The 23,341-nt window shown below is 42.1% G+C and overlaps 1 protein-coding gene across 1 annotated transcript in view; it reads left to right on the top strand.

The window, feature by feature from the left end:
• The window catches only part of LOC126334525 (uncharacterized), a 1,455,833-nt gene that overhangs the window by 755,688 nt on the left and 676,804 nt on the right, over positions 1-23,341 (top strand). Inside the window, exon 4 of the mRNA XM_049996880.1 lies at positions 19,648-19,775. Coding sequence (XP_049852837.1) covers positions 19,648-19,775 — 128 coding nt within the window. The remainder of the gene's footprint in view (positions 1-19,647; positions 19,776-23,341) is intronic.

The raw sequence follows: 23,341 nt of genomic DNA, 5'->3' as shown, positions 1-23,341 counted from the left end.
ACAGCGGAATACGATGTGTGGTTAACATTTTGCAGCCATCCGTTTAAGGAACTAGGAATTTTAGCTACAGGCTCACAGTACGTTTACTCACTGGTAAATTTTGTTGTTAACAGTCCATTCCGGTGAAATTTATAAATACATTAGGGAAAGAAATGATCGACACTTCCCTCTAGCAAATCACATAAATGACACAAATAGAATCTTAAAAACAATCTTTGGAGACTAATTCCCGAATGAAAATATGTTGTCAGCTACAAATCTTGTAACTCGCCAACATGTCGCCATATAGTGAGGTGACAAAAGTCATGGGACAGTGATATGCACGTATATAGAAGGACTGGTTTGGATTGTCGTTTTTTTTTAGGGCGCAAAAACAACTAGGATCATACACGCCCATGTCAAAACTGTTAAACACGAAGACGGAGGAGTTAAAAGCGACTACACGTCAATTCCAATCGGCGGAAGAGAAAACAGCTAAAACAGGCTAATGGAGAAAGGTCTATAAAATACGCCATAGAGAAACGCAGGTCCAGAACTAAAAATTAAATGGCCTTCGCCATGTTGCCATCACGGATAGAAAGTAAAACGCCGTCGACAGCCCGTGGGTCGTTCGCTAAAAGGGCCGATAACTCTGCCGGCAAAACACAAACAGGAACGTAAGTGATTAAATAAACAGCATTCCTTCAGGAAGTGGCGGACAGTTAAATGTTGGGCACAATGTGCACAAAGTGGTGTGAGAGCGCCACTTAACGAATGGCGATGGCTAAAAAGACAGTGCCCGATGCGCAACCTAGCTAAAATAATCTCTCCGCGACGAGAAGGCCAAGAGGAGGTCGTCCATACCGCTGGGAGAGGCTTAATAACCCGGAGCTTGTTCCCGTGAAAGGAGAACCAGTTATGATGCCAAAATGACACCACCTGCTGATAGACGGCAACACAGAGATCATCGGAGGGAGTGTAAGAACAACCGGACAGAGATACGAGGACTACAGCATTGGTAGGAGCGTCAGCAGCCTCGTTTTCTGTCAAACAGACATGACCAGGAACCCACATAAATATCACAGTGGCTCTATCAAGATTGAGCAAGTGAGAGCTTTGCTGTACCCGTTGCACTAAATGATGGACAGAGAGGAGCACACGGTAACTTTCAAGGGCGCTGAGAGTAAAAAAAGAAGCCGGATGTCTGACGAACGTAAGCGTTACGTCAGTGCGGCTAAATATGGCTTTATGGGTTATGGCAGCAGACGATCGACACAAGCGCATTTACTGGCAGCAAACTGCCTGCAGTGCCTCTCCTGGGCTGGTGACCATATCGGTTGGACCTAGACAACCGCAAAATCGGGACATGGTCAGATGAGTCCCGAGTTCAGTTGGTAAGAGCTGACGGAAGGGTTCGAGCGTGGCGCAGACCCCACAGTGCCATGGACCGAGGATGTCAAGAAGGGACTGTACAAGTTGGTGGAGGCTCCATAATGATACGGCCTGTGTTTACACGGGACGGAGTGGCCTCTGGTCCAACTCAATCGATAATTGGCTGGAAATGGTTATGTTCGGCTGCTTGGAGACCATTTTCAGCCTTTCGTGGACTTCATGCTGCGAAACAACGACAGATTTTTCATAGATGACAATTCGCTGTGTCACTAGGCCACAACTGTTCGCAGTTGGTTTGGGAAACATTCTGAACAGTTCGAACGAATGATGTGCCCATCCAGACCGTCCCACAGGAATTCCATCTAATATTTATGGCCCATCTCGTACGCAAAATCCTGCACTGGCAACACTTTCGTAATTATGGACAGCTAGAGAGGCAGCGTGCCTCAATATTTCTGCATGGGACTGGTGTGGCGATTGCACACTCTAACCGTGCATACCAGTAACGGAACCAGTTTGTAGTTGCAACACTTCTTTACTGATTACACATACACATTAATTCATCAGCAGCAGCAGCAATTAACAACATTTGCATATCAAGGGCCTATCCACAATTAGTATTTACAATATTAATCGTCACACTTGTGACAACGGCCCCTTTACGTGCTTGTAACAACCACCAAAATAATAGATAACCAAATGTTTACAATACCTGCTATCACCTTTCTCGCTCTGCTTTACACTTACTGAAAAGGTAAAATTAATTTGATGCTATCTGACCTGAAGGGTACTATTAGTTGTTCTGTTTACACTTAGAATTCTAGCATTCTACTACACTCAGCGTCCGGAAAATTCTAGACTTTATACAAGCTTAAGGCAAAACGTCAGTTTGATGATCATGTGATGGACGTGAGCAAACATTAATATATTACTATTTCACAAACACACGATCCAAAGGGTGAATTTATATACAACTTCTGCCTAAAACAAGCCTCTCGTTGAATGGAATAGACAAATCGCGCGTTAACGTGGTCCTGACGACGCTGAGTTCAAATCCTAAGATTTCCGTCACACTGCAAGCTCGACCACTATAAACGTTTCTGAAAACAGGAAAACATGAGAGGCACACACACTGTAGTATATACAAGTTACACAAATATATTTATAGAAAGGCAATACCTTAATACAAAGATATTACAAGTTAACCAATGAACAGAATTAAGGAGCTTAGTTTCGTTTGATCCAAAGAAAATATCTAGATACTACGTGAAAAGATGTGTCAATCCACACCCAATGACTTAAAGTCCACCTTACAAGATAATCTGTCTTTGCTGAATGGCTGACACCACATAAATCAAATGTGCAGTACGTAACGTAACAATCAACCTCAAAACACAATGTGACCTATACTTATCATGGCCACTAGCCTTTCATATACACAAGAATTATTAAGAAACAACAACTACCACTAATTCGTAAAACCAGTAAATTCTAAATCTATAACTAAATTAAGAAATGACGTTCAAGTGAACCAGCTACCTCCAGCGCGTCACTAAGCACCAAATCGAAACCTACAAATGCGAGGCGCTATTTCTAGCCACTTTAGTAACATAATTTCATGGCCGTTCCAGAACATAACTCGCCTCGCCACCACTGCAGTGAATGCTTTGCTGACCACTAGCACGAGCAACTGCAATAGACAACAGTCCTTAAGTACACAATAATATTCGCTATATATCGAAGGAGGAACCCACCACGAAAGCTTGGCGATTAATTTTTTCTTCTTCATGTGAAATTCACACGCCATCCATTCACATAGCTCTCGCGGGATTAGCAAATCCTGATCGCCATTGGCCAGCCGTGTCAATACAAACTTAATACTTTTTGGCAGCGGTCCATGCTTCTTCATTGCTCCAACTCAACTCGTTCTCACGGCATACGGCCGTGCCACGTGACATGGTGTCGCCAACTCCCCACAACGACAACTCGAAAGCACGTCACGTCACAGACTGAATCGGCTCATGCACGGACCCACTCTCCTCGATTTGCGGACACGTGCGACCATAAATCGCCTACCTCAAAGACGCAAAAAGAACAAGGCACAGGGACAACGATCAAAGATGGAAGTAGGAATCGATATCGCCTGGCGCTAGAAACCCACCGTCTCAGGCACTTCCAACAATTTGTTGAGACCATGCCATGTCGAGTTGCTGCACTACATCGGACAAAAAGAGGTCCGACACGATATTAGGAAGTAACCTACGACTTCTGTCACCTCAATGCATATACTGTACGATATTTTATTCGACTGACAACACCCAACTCATAACGTTTATCGTTAATGCAACGTATGTAGCGTGGAACTAACCAATTTTCAGGCCTCATGACAAAGTTTCTCGAGCAGTTTAGGACAATCGCCGGCCCATTTCCCCATGGAATGACGGAGTCTACACTAGAAGTATGACTGTCTCTACCTGTTGTACCCTACCTAATTGAGTCACCAAGTTCTATATTAAAACAATGGCTCTGAGCACTATGGGACTTAACTTCTGAGGTTCTGTTGTGGGATATTAGCGCAAAGGCTATGCGCTACCGAATGTCATATCAGTAACACTGTTTTATTATCGAAGTGGGTATCACGCTTAGAATCGCACTTCACTGATTCCTGACGAATTTAATTGTCCCAGCGCAGGTAAGTTATCGCTTCCTTCTCAGTAACTGTGGGCACAACTTCTCTTCCATTTCGCGGTAATAAACGAAATCTTCAAGTATAATGTTACATGTTAGTGGCACAGTTGATTGCCTTCCTGTGTCAACCAGAGACAACCTATGACTTCGGTTTTTAGTTTCAGTTTACTGTCATTAATTGGTATTTTAAAGTTCTGTTCACTATGACCACTTTTGGGACAGTTAATTACTATACTTCTCCCAGATGGACAAACCGTTGCTCCTGTCATAAACTTCGAAATATGTTTCATCCAAGTAATCGTAATGTTTAATAACCAAAGATAAGCGTAAAGTATCACTTTAGCGCCGTAGTGGCCTTTTAGTTTTAATCATTATTATCAATTCGTTGAAATATCTCCTCACTAGACAATTTTCAAAAAAGTCTTCGTTAGGGTAATATCAAACACATCTCTTCATCATACCAAACATATTTCAGAGTTGCGCGGCTCGTGTTCATGCCGTTTATTGCTCGTCATCTTGTCTTTACGGTTCTGTCGCCTCGTTGTTTTTTTTTTTTTTTTTGTCTGTTTCTTATAAATTCGTTTTACTGGCGTCACTGAGTTGCTGAGTTGCCCGTGACTAGCAGCAGCTGCGCTTATCGGTAAGTACACTGTCGTACTATCCCTGGAGCGACCGTTAGTATTTTCGGGGCGGTCGTGTGTCGGGAGTTCAGTCGGGACGGAGCGCCAGTGAGGTCCGGGCAGCCAGAATTCGCCGGCCGCTGGCAACACACATTCACTGTCCGATGGAAGGAGACTGGAGCGGGAGCGACTGTTGGTTGGTCGTTCGGTCGGTCGTCTCATCGGGCGACGTGTATTTGGTCTTTTGACCGTTTCGGGGCCTCGTCAGTTGGTCGTCTTGCCGGACATGGGTCCTTCCTTGTGTGCAGAGATGTCGGTATCCAATGGGCAAGTGTTAACCTCTGCATAGTGGGGTTCGAGCCACGGTGCCCGGGTCTTTGTGTCTCCGAGCTCCGCACGGACATCAAGGAGTCGGGATGGAGCTGCAGTGAGGTCCGGATAGCCAAGACTCGCCCGACAGTTGCCAACGCACATGACTTGAGTGAGGAACACGTTGATTGGTCTTTCGGTCGTTCGTCTCATCGGACGGCGTGTATTTGGTCGCCGACCGCTTATGGGTTCTCTGTGTGTGTCGACTTGTGATTCTTCCTTGTTGTTCCACAGTGATTGATTTTAGGAAGTGTTTTCGTGGAACTGAGCAGTTATGTTAATTCTGTCTGCGTAATGGAGTTGTCAGTCGGTCGGTTGGGACAGACTCAGCACGGCGTATAGTTCGTCAGCCTTTGGTGTTGTTCATATTTTTGAATGGTTACTGTGCGTTGACTGTATTTAGACACCAATTGTCAATACGTAGTGCTGCTGGTATCTTCGGCCTCGCTGGTATCTTCGGTTGTCGTGCCGTTGTTCGGGTGGAAGGGAATTGATTAGGTTGTTGGTTGGTTCTTCAGCCGTCCCTCGGTCGTGTTACCCTTCGATTATTTAGTATTACGCTTGGCTGCCTCACCTAAACTTACATTAGAGTCTCCCCCCAGGCCGACCCTTGGAACACTCCTGTTCTGTTGTTTTGGATTGTGATTTTCTTTTACACTAATACTGTGCGAGGCCTTCAGCCGTTTATTAATTTACTATGTTTTAATGATCAGTATGTGGCCTTCAGCCGAACCTTATGTGAAATATTTTCAGATACGACCTTCAGCCGTCTTAAATTAAAATTTGAAAAATCATTTGAAATTGTGAAAATTTTCCTCTCTGTCTTAATTTTGTAATGTAGGCCTTAAGCCTTGAATTGTTGTATGTTCAGTATATGGTCTTTAGGGCAAATTTTGTGAAATATTTTAACATAAGGCCTTCAGTCGTCTTAAATTAAAATTTGAAAAGTCATTTGTTCAAAACCTTTTAAAATATTCTGACTGAAATTCTTGTTATCCGGGCTTTAAGCCCTCAGTTCTTCTATTTTGTAACTAAGGCCTTCATCCGTGTGTATTCCCTAAAGCAATTTTAATAACTTGTGTTCTGGCCTTCAGTCGTACTGTTTCTGAATTCTTTTAAGGGTACGTGTGATTAAGTGTTGTAGCAAAATAAAGTTTTTATGTTTGTGCGACTAACAGCAACTGATTTGGGGTCCTTTTCCACAAACTGGTCGGCACTGACCTGCAAAACCAGATTTCAATATTTATTGTATATATCAACATACATGATTCTGCTACATAATGAAATTTTGAGAAAATCCGCGGGTATGCAAAAGCAATGGAGTCTACATCCGAGCTGAACAAATTTCGTCACGTACAATATTTTCTGTTGTTCTGTACATTGTTGCAATTCCTCGTGCAGCGGCAAAGACTGCCGTCGGCTCCCACTGCGTTGCTCATGTATCAAAGAAACAAACACGCACATCCATTTTGTAATATTTTTTCTCCAACTAAAACTTCTATCAGTGTGCATTTATTAACCAGCATTAAGACAAAATTGAACTGTCGCTGACCGTGTATCGTGGACAAGACACTGCTACGGAGTGGTAAAACGAAGTACGATGTATCAATAAAGTAGTAACACATTCTCACAATCTACAATCTTTCACGAAAACGAGTTATCCAAGTAAATCTGTCGCTAGTGAATTACGCATGTGTCATCGGCCACTGATCTTTCCTGCGGACCTTTCTAATGCTCCTACGTTGAACAAATGAAGCTATCACTATTGCCACAACTCTTTTGGAACTACTTATACCTCCTCAGTCAGACGGACATGATAAATGTCTCAGCAGAGGAAGTTTCCTCGAAAACAAATCATAGGAGAGACCAGTAAGCTGCACGCAACAGAACTCTTCCATTTGACTCACAGCGTAATGTTTGCATCTGACATCGATGCTGCAGTTTCATTTAACACTCTTAACCGCTGCGCTGAGGTATTTCATTGCTATCTTACCCACAAGGTATTTATCTCAAGTACTGCAATCAGACAACTCTGGATACATCGAAATGAGGGCTATTTGGAGTTAGTTTGTACATATACTGTATTACTTATCACCACCATCAAAATCTTTTCGTTTCAGTATCCTCCAGAACGTCACAAACGTTATAATGAGAGATGACCGCTCTAAAAACATCTGCGCAGTCCATACAGAGCTAATCGAAGAGTGCATATTGACACTCGTAACTTCAGACAAATTTTGGAACTTTATGCTAACCCAGTGCCAAAGAGAACCATCGAAAGACTTTCACTTATGTATAAAGTCACGCTGCTCGATCTATGATGCGGACAATAGATTCGATAATTTTAAGTAACTAATTATAAAGGATTTACACAGAAAATTTTTGAACAAGGCAAGATATCTAATAAACACATTACAATACACAAAAGCTCTGTGTGTAAGTGATAAGTTTTGTGTTCGCAGAAGAGCCAACACCGTGTTACTAGTGGAGGCCGAAATGCACGCGTTTTAGCTTACGCAGGCTGACGTTACGAGGGAAGAACTATACTGACGTGAGGTCTGGAACATGACAAGGAATTAGAATTCAGAAAGCGGACGTAATTAGTTTGATACTTAACTTTAATCCATTAATGATGAACGTCTCTCTTGACGGTACATGATGCACAATATTATCTGTTCAGAATACATTCATAGTAACTGAATATGGCGCCCTGCTAGGTCGTAGCAAATGACGTAGCTGAAGGCAATGCTAAACTGTCGTCTCTGCAAATGAGAGCGTATGTAGACAGTAACCCATCGCAAGCAAAGTCGGCTGTAAAACAGGGGCGAGTGCTAGGGAGTCTCTCTAGACTAGACCTGCCGTGTGGCGGCGCGCGGTCTGCAGTCACTGATACTAACGGAGCCAGCAAGTGTGGTGTCTGGCGGTGACGATGGACGGCGTTTACAGCTATCCTATATCATATAGTCAGTAGTCTGTAGTGTCTGCTCTGGTCAAGGCACCAATTGCAGTACACTCATTTATTTTATAACTTTACATAGACTGTCGTTAATTTTGCTCACAAACGCCTCAGGCCGTTTGCTATTTGTAGTCAACTATTCCTGAATGTTTACAATTCACCTCTGTCATGTCTGCGGAATTTGTATGATAATTGTTGGTACTTCATCTGGGGAACCCTTGGTAATTGTGCCAGGTCGCAAATTTCGGCTCCTTGCTGTGACTTCTACCACTCTGAAGGTCTGGAGCTTGTAGTTGTAATAAAACATATAGAATACGAATGAAAAAGCAATGTTTGTTTTCGGGCACTTTGTGATTTTTTTGTGCACAATAGAGGAACAAAACTTTAAAGCATAATGCATTTTTCGTTTTTTGGATACAATGTGTGAAAAGTATGAATTGTTTTTCCGATATAACAGTTCGTGAAACTGCAACTTACAAATGACCTTGCGAGAAACACATTGACCGTAAATCGGTTCCAGCGTATTTCAGTATCTGACCTTGAGACATGTTTGTTGTTGCAGCAAACGACACTTCAACTAACTAAAGTTGAATGGGCAAATCGGTTGTTATCATTCGTATACGGGATTTGAGACAGACCTCTCCAGGTGTGGGTTCTGTGAGGATAGTAGCTCCAATGACATTACATTGTGAAATTACTCGTTTGCAGATTAAAATCAAGCAAAGCTTCGAACGGTTCGGATTCCATAGTAATATCCTAATCATACGCCAGTAACCCTTAATTACAATATTCCTAATGAGAAAAAAGCACGTTGTTGTGCATGTTTTTTATGTTTAAAATTTTCTATACATGGAAACAATACATATTAAAGAAACAATTTTTCTAGTGCCCTGGTATGCTAGTTAGAACCGACTGCAAGGAAGAACAAGAAATCGCATATTTTCATAACAAAGCCATTCTTCCTCGTAGCCCGTTCGAACAGGTGACCTACTTATTTGCCCATCAGGGTGTTTATTACAGTACCGTGTAAAAATTTGAACTAAATCGATCAAGAACTTTTCGAGATAGCAGCTAACAATGTTTTCCCTGTTCATATTACACGAGTCGCTTTAATGTGACCATCGCCTATGTCCCACGTTAACGTGCGACTACCACTCACAGACGGCAGGGGCACCGCTAACAGTGGAGGGAACACAAAGCGCATCAGGGTACCTCAGAAACAGTGCAGCCGTTGTCGTAATGTGGAAACGTAGTGATTTAACTGGCGTCCAACAGAGCGTGATCATTAGCTTTCGGGCCAAGGGTGGGAGCATCTCGCAAACGGCTAAGTTTGTAAACTGTTAGCGTGCCGCCGTGATTACAGTATACCGTGGATGGCAAAATGGCGCTACTCAAAACAGGCGTCGAAGCAACCACAAGCCATAGATGGCGGGGATGAACGATGGCTGTCGGGACGTGTACGGGGAAATAGAGGTGCACCTGATGATCGCCCAGATGACCCAACGAGCTGGCAACAGTGTCTCCTCATCGACAGTTTAGAGAACGTTGCTGCCTTTGGGCCTCCGCTGCAGGCGCCTGGTGCATGCACACACGTCGACTGCTATTCATAGGCGCCAGTACCGCAAGTTATGTCCACTGAGTCGTGCAGGTGGCCCTTCCGGATGACAGATTGTTGTTGGCGTGTACAGAGTGAAACGTTCCAATGCGAAAATCTTTCAACAAGCGTCGGAAGAGTCCAGGCCGGAGGAGACAGCTTTATGGTGTGGGGAATGTTTTCGTAACATTTCCAGGGTGATCTCGTCATTCTACAAACCACAGTGTATCAACACAAGTAATCATCTATCGCCGGGGACCACGTCACTCGTACATGCAGTTCGATTTTCCTCGGCACGATGGCATCTGCTTGCCACACACTGCAACTCCCAGTGTGCGTGTGTGGTTCCAAGAGCGCCAGGATGAGTTTATCGTGCTGCCCCGGCTACCAAATTACCCGAATTTATACCTAATCGAGAATCTAAGGGACAACCTCAACTGGCTTGTTGCTGTCAGGGATCCACAGTCGTAAAACGTCGCCCATGTGGCCGCGAGAGTGGAGTCGGCATGGCTCCACATTCCTGTTGGTACGATCCAGAATACCACTGACTCTCTCACGTCTGCAGCGGTCCGCGCAACAAAAGGTGGTTATTCAGGTTTTTTTCACGTGGCTGGACAGTGTTCCGTAGATAACTGGTAGGAGCATCATGTATAGATGACTTTCTGAAAATGGTTTCGGTTCTACTGCCTTGATAGGTAGATCGGATTTTAAAATCTTTACAACAGATTTTTATTATTTTCTAAAAATTTTTCACTTTTCAAGCAGTTAGGCTGTAAGTCATACTGGAATTCCGCACTATTCGCAAATTACACATTTTCTTTGACATGAACTGCAAAGGCACGAATTTAAGCCATGAAAGTCTCGTTGGTTTGCATGTCAAAAAAGTAATGTAGAACGAGGTGTAGCATTTATAGTCCTCTCGACAGAGAGAAGTACGGAACACTCGGTGATCTGCATGAAATAGTTTAAGATTTCAGAAGCGTAACTCGATATAATGGAGTTTTAATTACAATATTATCACGTATGAGCCCAGTTTCTTAGGTGCGTTTGGGCCATTTCTCATACGACCATACTATTCGTTTTCAGTAAACGACTACGTTCTCAAGACATGAAAAGAAAATACGGCGGCTACGCAGTACTTCTGCATCTGGCAGAATCATCAGAAAAGAGATATCTAAGTTTTATTTGCAAATAAAGTTCTATACGAATATCCTGTGGTTTTATGTGTAGTTTCTACGACACGTCAAATGATTAACTGTACAAAAACAATATCTCTCTTAGTTGTCACGGTGCTTATGTCCGGACAATGGCGCAGGACGTTATATATTGCTCGAAAGACGGGAATCGTATGGGATTCGATGGTCTCCTTTGCAATAACAGTATTTACTTTCATAAGCGAGTTTCAGCGGCTGCTCGCCATTATTATTTGTTTTATATTATTCTAAAAGACATAAACTGGATGTAGTTGTATTGCTGTAAACGTCAGTTTTAAATGATGTTGTGATTAGTTTCATTCTTACGTTGAAACAGTACTTTTTACTTTTTCTATATCTCTCTTGTCACCACCAATATAAGATGTTGTGCTTTCCTGTAACAAAGTGTGATCTGCAGCGTTAGTATCTGTTAGGATTAAAGTTATTATTGACCTTAAATGATATATTTATGCTAAAACTGATTTGATGGCTGTGGTGTGACGATTTAAGTAGTCTTTACAGAGCATCATACATGCTACTCAGAAGTGGCATCGATTTACTAGACGGTAACTTGGAAAACTTCGTATCTGTGCGTAAAACCTCAGTTAATCAATCATGTGATACCTTAACTGTGTGCCAGAGGTAGATTACATTAACAACAGCCGCTCAAGTTGCAGATCACTCGCAGTATTAAGAAACTCTTCTGGTTATTGATGTAGAGATCTACAAGGAAAAGGGAAAGTAGAAGTCATTGGATAACTACGAAACAATTAATTACAACATTTGAAACTAACGTTTCTACAGAGTGCCAGAATCTGTTTTTTGTTTGTTTTCGAATTGAAAAGAAAAGTATCGTGTTATCGGTGTCGCTAGTTGGAAATAACGAAGTTGATGCGACAGTGAAGAGTCATTAATCCTTTACTGCTTTTCTACAGCACGTTACAATTCGGAGCAGAGCTCAAGCGTGTACTGGAAGGCAGAGTAATGCATCCAAGGCGCATATTCTTGCTTCACCACGTTCATATGTAAAACTGCGAAAGCTGAAAATATCTTCTGGATTGGAACCTATTTAAATTCCGCTTGCGCGCGATCCGACATAATGAATCCCTCAAGAAGCATTAGCGCAGTTGGGACCGAAATTACACACGCAAAGCTGCATAGCCTTAACCTTATCCGTAATCTCTACCTTCCTTACGTTTATAATCTCATTTGCAAGTCAACTGTGTTCCCTCACACTCGACAAGAATTCCGGAACGATTATCGTCTTTAACTAGGACGTTTGTATAAGAAGTAGAAACAAAGAGTTACATGTCTCAGTCATTTTTCGCTTTTTCGTGTGATGCGTAGCGCAGAGGAGAAGATATATTAAAGAACAGAACTCACCAGTGGGAGTATCATCGTCGTTGTATTGAGCACGCATACAGTAACTCATCAGTTCTGATAAGGTTGCTAGCACAACTACCGTATTACGGTTCTGAGTAAATGTTCGGGCCGCCCGGAGTGGCCGTGCGGTTCTAGGCACTACAGTCTGGAGCTGAGCAACCGCTACGGTCACAGGTTCGAATCCTGCCTCGGGTATGGATGTGTGTGATGTCCTTAGTCAGTTAGGTTTAATTAGTTCTAAGCTCTAGGTGACTGATGACCTCAGAAGTTTAGTCGCATTGTGCTCAGAGCCACTTTAAAAGTTCGGAACGTTAATTACTGAATAAAGTATATACATTCCTTGCCTCTCTTTAGACGAGCGCCGATATAAGGCACAAATGTATCTAAGTCCTAATCAGGTCAGTATTCATTTATACATTTCCAAGACGTTCTGGGTTTATGCACGCAGCGGTGTATTTTGGGCCAGCCGCAGTTCGTCGTACTATCAGGTTGGAAATCGGTCCCGGAGCTAGAATCGCTGACCATCCAGTTGACACACAACTTCGGACAGCTGTCGTCGGGCCGTACAATTCCTTAAACTCAAGGCAGGAGGAAGAATACTGAGGAAAGCTTTAATTCCGCCCAAATGACAGGAGCTGCAAGACAGAGCGGCAAGGGTGGAACCCTGTATACGATCCACTGGAACTATGGTGTCGCCTCGCCACTAAACACTTGCCTTCAGCCATTCCACCTGACTGTGCTATATCGCGTGGAGTCGCTGCGCCCCGTGTACATAGCAACGACTACCAGCACCACCTCCACCACCACCACCACCACCATCATCATCACCATCATCATCATCACGACCATCAGCACAACTATTATCATCGTCATCAACAGCAGCAGCAGCGACAGCCATTCGACATCCACTGCCGAATAGAGGCCTGCTGCAGACTATCGCGGCCTTGAGCTATCCACATTGTTTTCTTATTTCATCTCCCCACTTCCCATTACGCCATTCTCTGGATCTTTTCTTACCTCCTTTAATCCAGTAAAGCAATACCTTGGTTCTTTTACCATCTATTCGATTGGCTCATGTCCTACCCGTCTCCAATCCATATTCATCCCTGCCGTGATTATGTCTTCCACTTCATTCTGTTCCCCGTTTTAATTTGCTTTTTATCTCTTCTAGTAATTCGTAGCATGCACCTCTCTAGTATATGCTGAGAAACTGCCATTTCCGTATTAAAAATACATGTCTCACTACAGTAACTCAAAACTTGTTAACACTTAGTCAATGTAAACTTTTATTGTGAGACACATTTGTCTTGAAAAACTTGTATAGTTTCCCTAAAGCATTCAAGGGTACTTTTGTCCGAATATTAATTTATTTTGTGCTCTGAATTAAGATTCAATGAGTAAATAGTGCAATACTGCTAGGAAAATCTACTCACCACTTGCTCCAACATTTCGATAACCTACGATAATGATAGAAACTGAACAAATGAATTAAATTTTTGCTGCCTGCGGGACCTGAAATAGGGTCTACTTGCTTACTAGGAATAAATGCTAGCCGTTACACCATCATTAAGCAGTTTTAACATTGCTATACGTACTACCCAAACACAAACTTCAATTCACTTCTTCAGCTTATTTTCCTCGTATCAGATCGTCACTATCACCGAAGCTCTCTGGTATTTGAATAGCACCCCAGCGTCGGACAGAATGGGGAAATGCTTTACCACAGGTGTAGGTGATCTACAGATTTATAATCAAATTTTCCTCAGGACATTTCAGTATCATCTTTTTCTACGATGATGATGGAAGCTGAAGAAATGAACTAAAATTTCTGCCACGACCATAACACAGGTTTCCTTGGACATTAGGTAGAAATGTTAGCAATTACACCCCACCACGACCCTACCTGACCTTCCTGTGGTGGTGCAATGGCAACCATTCCTGCCTAATAATCGCAGATTCAAGTTCCACCAATGGTACAAATTTTAATTCACATCCTCAGCTTCCATTATTATCGCAGATAAACATGAGACTCAGATGTCTCGACGAAAATTTAATTACTCGTATAAGATTTCGGTAACCATTCTAGCAGAGTTTTTCATAGCCCTCCACTAACATACTGACTGCCTCATCGCAACACAGAGCTTTCATTGTAGTCTATATTTGCGAGCAATTCAGTGGTTCAGAACTAAATAATAATGCATCGGAATTCAAGTATAAAATTTACTACCTCGGTTGGGTACTATCAACAGCTGGCCGACATGTCTGACGTAAAGGCAAGAGATTACTTGCACACATCTTCCTCGTGGATCTATCTATCAGTGAAAATCATAGAAAAATCTCTACGGTAGTTCCCGAGATTAGCATTTACGTACAGACAGGAAATCGCAGAAAGGGGACTTTATTTTATGATATGTATGGGTCCTCGTGAAGCTACGCTGTTCCCTGGAGTTGCAGTGGCTGTATACCTTACTACTTTTGCCGCCAGACACCGCCTCCTCTGTAGCTGATCAGTTCGTAGCTCCCATCATTGTCACGAGATGTCACTCCAAATGCTAATGAAATATAGAATAAAATAATAATACATTTCTAGAACTCGGCTACAAACAATAGTAAAGAAGAGGCCAGTACACTCGAGAAATTGTGCAGTAAGGTTTCAATAAAATCTCATATATGATACATTTCAGGTACATGCAATGTGATTTTTGTAAAAAGTCATTGTTCTCAAATTTATTAACAGTAACGACGTATTATTAAAATTAAAATTCTGACCACAAATTTAGTCTTAAAAATTCCGCAGTTGGTACTTAACATTGTCTTACTGCTATTTATTTGCGGGACGAATTTACCCATCATTAATGAAACCTCTCAAAAGCCGAATTTAAAATGTCCGAATTGCTTCAGTTTTTTATTCGAAGATATGTTTTAATTCTTGTTGCAATAACAAAATATAAATGCCTCAAATATTAAACTATGGCATGTTAACATGTCTGCCGTCAGATTGTCACGTAAACTGTAGTAAGGATCTCAACATTGTATACTTACCTAAATTTTAAATAAACATACTCATTTACGTGGTTAGCAAGAATTTTTGAATCACATTTGCGTTCAGGAACATGTTCAGGATCTTTATAGGAATCGTAGTTATTGACATCAACCTTCGATTCGTACAAATCGTCCATGAAAAGTATTTTCCTGGCACGAACAACGCACGCATTACTACTGTTGGCTGCCATGTTTTTGGAAATTACCTCTGTTTACTTTCTCATATCCTAACAAAGTTGCCTTTAGCGGGAATCCGAAATTGGACACAGAGCTGCCGTTTCTCCGTTTATCGTGGAACTATAAACTAATATGAATATACGTACCATGCTTTACGTGCAGTGTATCTCTTTCCCATCAACTGTCTTTTACTGTGTGATTCACTCTCATCATTTCTATAATTATAAATTATACACACCAGCTTCATTGGTAAAGTACTTCCTGAGATTAGACTCCGCAATATCGACAAAAACGCTGCGGATAAATTTCCTTTATAATATGCATAGATTTTTTTCAGCACTGTCTGGATCATTTTGTTGTCTAGGTGGCTGATTTTTCAGAGACGACGCGATATCATTTCATGTAACAAAAGTTTAATTACAAGCAACGATATTTTTTAAGATCATTAAATTATTGTGATAATGAATACCGTATTTTTTTTTTAGTTTGGACATCCTGTTAATTCTATTACTTTTTCTGCTCCCTTTAGTGTTTCATTCTTCATTGACTTTCGAAAGTCAACATATTTTACAAGCTTTGTCATTAAAATCATTATTGTACATGCAAGTAATCTTAATTCAATCCACAATGTATCGATGTTCGAATTAAAGGAAGGAGAAGCAACAAAAATTGGACTTACAGTAAACAAAAAAAGACCTAAAATGTTTAACGCAAGAATAACACCACATTATCTGGCGGCCTCTAAAAAATGTTTTAAAGCTGTCAGCTGCATCTGTTATTTAAGTGTCCCCTTAACTATCGATAATAATATGAGACAACGTATTAGAGAAAGGGTACAAACAGGAAATAGAGCCCTTTATGCACACTTAGAAGTACTTAAGTACACCCCAATTACAAGGACAACGAAGTTAAGACTATACTATTACCTTGTGTGATTGGTTGTTACATATTGTTCAGAAATGTGGACAACGATAGAAGCAGATATGAACAACCTAAGAGAATTTTAAAGCAAACCCTGCGTAAAATTTGTGAGCCCTTGAGGGAGAGGGTTGGAGAAAAAGTTGCAGTAATGAAATAGTAGATCTTATACAAGGGAACGATATAGCCAAATTTATTAAATCTCAAGGAATATTCTGGTTAGACCGTATGTACACGATGACAGATAACAGGAGACCCAAACGAACAATCTATAGCGGATTGTATTCCTCCGGAAAGGAGGTCTGACCGACACTTGAATGGCTGGACATTGTGTTGGCTGACCTTACCAAGGTGGAGATACGGGGATGGAAGAGAAAACAAGACAGAGAGAAGTATGGAGGAAGGTTCTTCAGGAGGCCACGGCCCATCAAGTGCTCTAGTGCTAAAGGAGGAGCAGGAGAATTAAATCGTTATGTTACATGCAAATGGACTCAATTCAATCCACAGGGTATCGATGTTATAAATACATCAGTGAAGAAACAGCGAATTCCGGACCTGAAAATTTAACTTGAATATGATCATGTGCTTGCCTTAGTAATTTCCAGGGTTCCAAATGAATCTAATAAATTATTTTTTAGTTGGAACACATTACATCATTGTGAATATGATTCTGAGACAACACTCTGTATATATTAGGTTTTGTAATGTTTAGTTAATTATTCACGATCTAAGAGATGCCTCGTAAACTCCCTAAATGAAATCTTCTTCCAAGTGTTATTACGAAACACCACACGGTGCAGTGGCTGATGGGTAATCCCTTTACGACCGCTCCCATCGGCCACCGCGCAGAATGTCAACTTAGTTTGAGTGCACAATAATATTTTCTTGTTTGCTTTTCATCAGGAAAATGAGTGAACGACGTGTTGAGTTTATTTGCACGTTGATGACGCAATATCATCCTTCTTAGGTATAAATGTTTTTCTTTTATCCAGGTCTTATTTTCTAACATAAATATATTTGTTGGGATGTTACAGTGTCTATCTCTCTAAAATAATAATATAAAATACAACATAATCAGTCACAAAACTTGAAGTTTTTATTTTCCATGCGTTTCTTCATTAGATGCTAATTCCGGTGTTTATCTCAGGTGCATCGCTTCTGGGAAGCAGATGTTTATATATAATGATTCTCGATTTTTTTTTTCCTTCCGATGTGAGAGTATACCAATAAATGCAATGGCATTGGGTGTCCTTTCGTTTCTTAAACTGTTCTTGTCTAGTTTTTTGTCTGTGTGTTTTATTGGGTAACTTTTAACATTCTACTGATCGTTTCAAACTTGTAACAATTTTTGTTGCTAATTGATTTATGGCATGGACTTCGTTTGCAAGTGAATCTTCCTGCAGAGGCAATTTGACTGCATTTCATAGTCAGTGTGTTACATTTAAAAAGTTCTAAATATTTCTACGCTGTTTGTTTCCCCAGGAACAATACACCTTACTTAATCACTGACAATGACACGAGACTCTGGAGCAAAATATCCGAAAATATTAAAGTGTATGACCGACTACCTTGTGTTATTTGCAGGTGTTATCTATCTGGTGCAGAAACAACATGAATTTTTAGGACTTCTTATTTCTGGAACTGTAATTTATACCAAACACAGAGTTTTATGATATCAACGTGTTTTTATTTCTAAGGTGCTTACATTAAATAAAATGAACATGAAATTAGTTCCCATCTTGTGTAGGATGTACAGTTTTTTCCGATTTATGGTAAAAGTCAGCTGTGAAAATAGTTGCTGGTAATTAGGCGGAGAACGTGCTTGCGACGAAAGTGAAAGCAGCACTACATCGATACTCGGCAAGCCACCGTAAGGTGCTTGGCGGAGGGTGCCCTATACCACTACTGGTCATTTCCCCTCCTGTTCCACTCGCAAATGGAGTGAGGGAAAAGCGACTCCGTAAGAGCCCTGACTTCTCCTATCTTATACTCGCGGTCATTATGCGCGATGTACGATGGCAGCAGTAGAAACGTTCGGCAGTCAGCCTCAAATGCTGGTTCTCTAATTTTCTCAACAGTGTTTCTCGGAAAGGGCATCGGCTTCCCTCCAAGGATTCCCATTTGAGTTCCCGAAGCATCTCCGTAACACTTACGTGTTGTTCGAACCTACCGGTAACAAACCTAGCAGCCCGCTTCTGGATTGTTTCGATGTCTTCCTTCAATCCGACCTGCTACGGATTCCAGACACACAAGTAGTACTTAAGAATCGGTCGAACCAGATTGCTATATGTGGTTTCCTTTACAGGTGAAGCACTCTTCCTTCAATTCTCCCAAAAACCGAAATATACCATTTGCCTTCTGTAACACAGTTTTCACATGCTCGTTCCACCTCACGTCAGCTTGCAACGTTACGCCCAGATATTTACACGACCTGGCTGTGTCAAGCAGGACACCAGTAATACTGTATCCGAACATTACAGCTTCTTCGTACACATCCGCATTAACTTACGTTTATCCACACTTAGAGCTAGCTGCCATTCACACACCTACTAGATATTTTGTAGAAGTTGTTTGTATCTTCCTAGAGTCACTCAACTTCGCACATCTTACCGTACATCACGCCATCATCAGCAAACAACCACAGATTGGTGCTTCTCTGCAAATCATTGATGTATATGGAGGAGAACAGAGGCCCTATCACACTTCTTTGGGGCACTCTTGATGCTCTTCTGATGTCTATGGTGAACACTCACCGTCGAGGACAACATACTTGGTTCTATTATATAAGAAGTCTTCGAACCACTCATATATCTGACCTTATTCCATATGCTCTTACTTTCGTTAACAGCGTGAAATGGGGCACTGTGCCACTTGTATTCCGGAAATCTAGAAATATGGAATCTGCCTGTGGCCCTCCATCCATAGTTCTCAGTATACCATGTCAGATAAGACCAAGCTGAGTTTCGCACGAGTGCTGATCGTGGACATAAGCTTCTTAGTCTCAAAAAAATGTTTCAAATGGCTCTGAGCACTATGGAACTTAACTTTTGAGGTCATCAGTCACCTAGAACTTAGAACTACTTATACCTAACTAAGCTAGAGACATCACACACACTCATGCCGGAGGCAGGATTCCAACCTGCGACCGTAGCGGTCTCGCGGTTCCAGACTGTAGCGCCTAGAACCTCTCGGCCACTCCAGCCGGCACTTAGTCTCAAGAAAGTTTATTATATTCGAACTGAGAATATGCAAACCGCAAACAGAAGTTACTGATGTTGCTCTCCGTGCTGTGAGGAGTGTGTAGCTGTCAGTTGTGACGGGCGCTTCTGTCTGCAGGCGAGGACTCGAGGATGCGGTTCAGCGTGGCGCCGGCGCCCGGCGACAGCGGCTTCAGCCAATGGCGCGACGCCATGCGCATGGTCGCGCGCCTGCCCGGCGGCATCCCGCCAGACTTCCGCCGCAGGGTGAGTACGCTCCGCGCTCTGACGTCACGCACTTCTGCGCTCACTGCCTACTGACTCCATTGCATCTAATGCATTAGGTGTCTCCGACAGGACGCGGTTTTTAACCACTCGTGTCGTAATACGTCTCCACCGTGACCTTACAATCTCTTTCGTTTCGCGGAAGCGTTAGAGTTTCTGCACAGGCTCGTTTCGCAGTCAATCAACAGATTATTTCAGCTGTTATATCTAGGCTGGCGCTGCTGTAGCATTTCTTGTCAAAAGACGAAAAAGAGGAAGTTGTACTGCCAACGTAGAATTGTACAGCCAACCGGTTGCTAATTTCTGTTTGGTATATTGACGAAAGTTGCGGAACCCATCAGAACGAAATTTTGATAAACCATAAAACTGCATTGCGAAAAAGCAAAGGCCTGGTTTTAGAGCAGCTATGCTCAAGTCAAAGATCAAATAAAGCGTTCCAGCCTTTGTCATGTGGTTTGATGTTCCTAGCTAGGCACGCGTGGCAAACACTGGAACGTTTTATTTTTTATTTTAAATGATCGTAGCTACTCTAAAATAGACCTTCTGCTTTTTCGTAATGTAATTTTACGGTATCAGAATTTCATTCTGAGGAAGAGACCATTAGTAGATGTAGAGACCAATCTGTTGCCTGTATAATCCTATGTTGCTGCACGTAACAAGAAGAAATTTTAAGGCGTGTATAAGATCATAACCATAGGCGTACTTTTTCATTGCTTGGTGCAGGCAACAGTTACTATCCTTCGCCTGCGTTACGTCTGCATTGAGCGACGCGGACTGTGCACAGCAAACTGCGTGCTGCTATAAATTCCGTACTGAGTAGATGTCTCAAGATGTTATGGCTGCTCGCCGTCGCTGTCGACCAACACTGATTTGGGGAATGACTTTCACCACACTCCCGTCTCTGTGCTATTGTAAGCGGTAAGCAATATTCGACAATGGCCCCTATTGTCAAATCTTTGTTGCTCACAACAGGTAATTCTGGGGGCGAATCCAAGCACCTCTACAGCACCATTGACAACGTGACGCATGAAAATCAGAGAGTCCCCCAGATATCGTAGAGGAAGCATATCGTGCGTCCGGAACTTACGAGCTGATGACGGTCAAACGTGTTGATTTCACGCATCTTGTCATGCGGCCGATAGGCTCTCCGATGGACAAAGTTCCTCCACGTCTCAGCGACATGACACGCCCTTTCCTGTGGCGACTGGAATTTTCTGTCTACAACACGTCAGACAAAGGTAATTCAGAATGGTCTTTCCCTTTGCTGTAGAGTCAGCGTTGGTTTGAAACTCCGTGATGCCATTTCATCCCAAACGATAGAGGTTTGTTCTTACGTGGTCGCCAGAAGCGATTCAGGAAATATGTTTTGTCATCGTTCAGAAGGGTACTGAAAGACCGCGGAGAGGTCGGAGACGAGTGGCGTTTGGCTTCGACTCAGAGTGCACAAAAGCAGCAAACGTATTCTCGTATCTCTTTAAATGGCTGATGGCAGCGTCGTGGAAATCCAAGGGCCAGTAGAAAAAATTGTCCTTCCATCTATTTCGAGAAGTCGAGCTCGCATCGATCTGTAGATTTGTATTGTATCGTTCATAGACAGCTCTACTCTACATTATCCAAGATAGACAGTAGCCAACTGTTATTTTCTTTTGTGAGTTTCCTCATCTTAATACAATTGCAAGCAATGTTATGAGTAACTTTAAAAAAATATGCTGCGTGACGTTTTCACAGCTGTTGAAAACACAGACACACACACACACACACACACACACACACACACACACACACACACACACACACACACCTAAATCCCTTTCATCTTCCACCAGAAACAAAGAAATCTCAATTGATACAGTGACACCTACTTTGAGAACTATATTGTTTGTCCTCTTTAAACCATCCCAACGCAAATATTGGAGGCCCTTGGTGTTAGTAACATGAAGAGTCCCCTATTCCTATTCCGTTATTTTCTTGGAAAACTTAACTCCAATACTCTGTAATAAAAAATACTAACACAGTTCCTGAGGCAAGTACCTCAGTCATCCTGCAGGAATTCTGACTTAGTTTTTCGGGATGCCATTGGGAAATTTAGCTCCAGAATGTGGAAACCTATTATGATCATCATGTTTCTGAGGCTAGCTGATGATGTTGTGTCGGGTCTGTATGATTGGGGTGAGAAATTAATAGCAAACGAATAGTTTTTAAATTATAAAAAAAAAACTTTTTGTTGAAATTTATAAACGAAACATTATTGCGCTAGCTATGACAGAACGAGGTTATTATTTTTTTTAATAAATTGGATTTGTATTTGCCTAAAAGAATCTGTAATTCCTATCCGGTCATGCGGATTTACGTTTTCGGTAGATTCCCAAGTAATCCTCTATTAACAATACCGCTAGTTTTACGAAAAATTAAGTAAAATGTTCTGCTGTATGTCCCCTTACTCTTTAGTTGTACAGTACTTATTACCGAGTACATAGGTAAGACGCTGGACTCGCATCTGGGCGGACAGTGGTTCAAATCCTCGTTGGGCCTACCAGATTTACATTTTCCACGATTTCACTAAGTCGTTTAAGCCATATCCTGGGTGGTTCTATAGAAAAGTGCACGGCATATTTTCTTCCTCGTCCTTATCCCGATCCGAGCTTCAGCTCTGCCTCTATTGACCTCGTCATTGTCTAGACGCTAAACCCTAATCATCCTTCCTCCCTTCCTCCTTTCAATCTTCATCCTTTTGTGATGCGCACGTGAAGGATAATAACAACTTGTTACTCTTCTCTCTGGTACCAGCCACTACAGTCATTTGCATCACCACATTTCCTACGGAAATTTTTTGAAACTTCGCTCTTGAAACAAAGAATCTCACTGCTAGACTCTCTGCGCTAACAGGTGAGTAGACACGTTAACGAATCCGGAACAGGCAGTACCGGTACTCAATAATAGCTCAGACGATGATTGCATAAGCAACGCTAGAAGCAGTTTCCAGCAGAATGCTTTCTGGTACTTTTAATATTCACTCTTGCGCTTTCAAGAATTCTGTTCTCCGAACAATTTTCGAGACTGTGACTCATCCATGTTTGAGCGCTACGACTGACTCCATGGAGTTGTACCATATACTGAACATCCAACAGCCTATATAGTGTGATTTCTGTTGTTCCACCAACGTGGTTAAAGAGAGTATTTCACTGTGTTTCCCTTAGAGTTTCTCATGATACTGTATTAAGAGTCAGGATGGTCCAGCATAATTGACCCCATTACATGTCGAGATGATGTTGCACATTTGTCGGCTGGGCAGCAAGTATGAAGAACAACTTTCTCAGCTGTCGTTCAGTCAACGTAATTTTAATGGTAACAACAACGTATTTATTCAGCTGAATTCATACAGCCGGTGTAGACAGTGTCCCAGTGGCGTGCCTTGTCCCTGCGTCGGGGCGTTTGCCTAGTTACGCGGCAATAAGGACGCCCGGCCGGAAAGGCGGCTATACCAAAGAAGCGATATGCGTCAGAGCCAACGTCTTGCTACATTAGTGTCTTTCCCATGATCCACTAAC

The sequence above is a fragment of the Schistocerca gregaria genome, chromosome 1 (assembly GCF_023897955.1).
Source record: "Schistocerca gregaria isolate iqSchGreg1 chromosome 1, iqSchGreg1.2, whole genome shotgun sequence".
NCBI classification, from domain to species: domain Eukaryota; kingdom Metazoa; phylum Arthropoda; class Insecta; order Orthoptera; family Acrididae; genus Schistocerca; species Schistocerca gregaria.
This window is presented reverse-complemented; position numbering and strand designations above follow the sequence as displayed.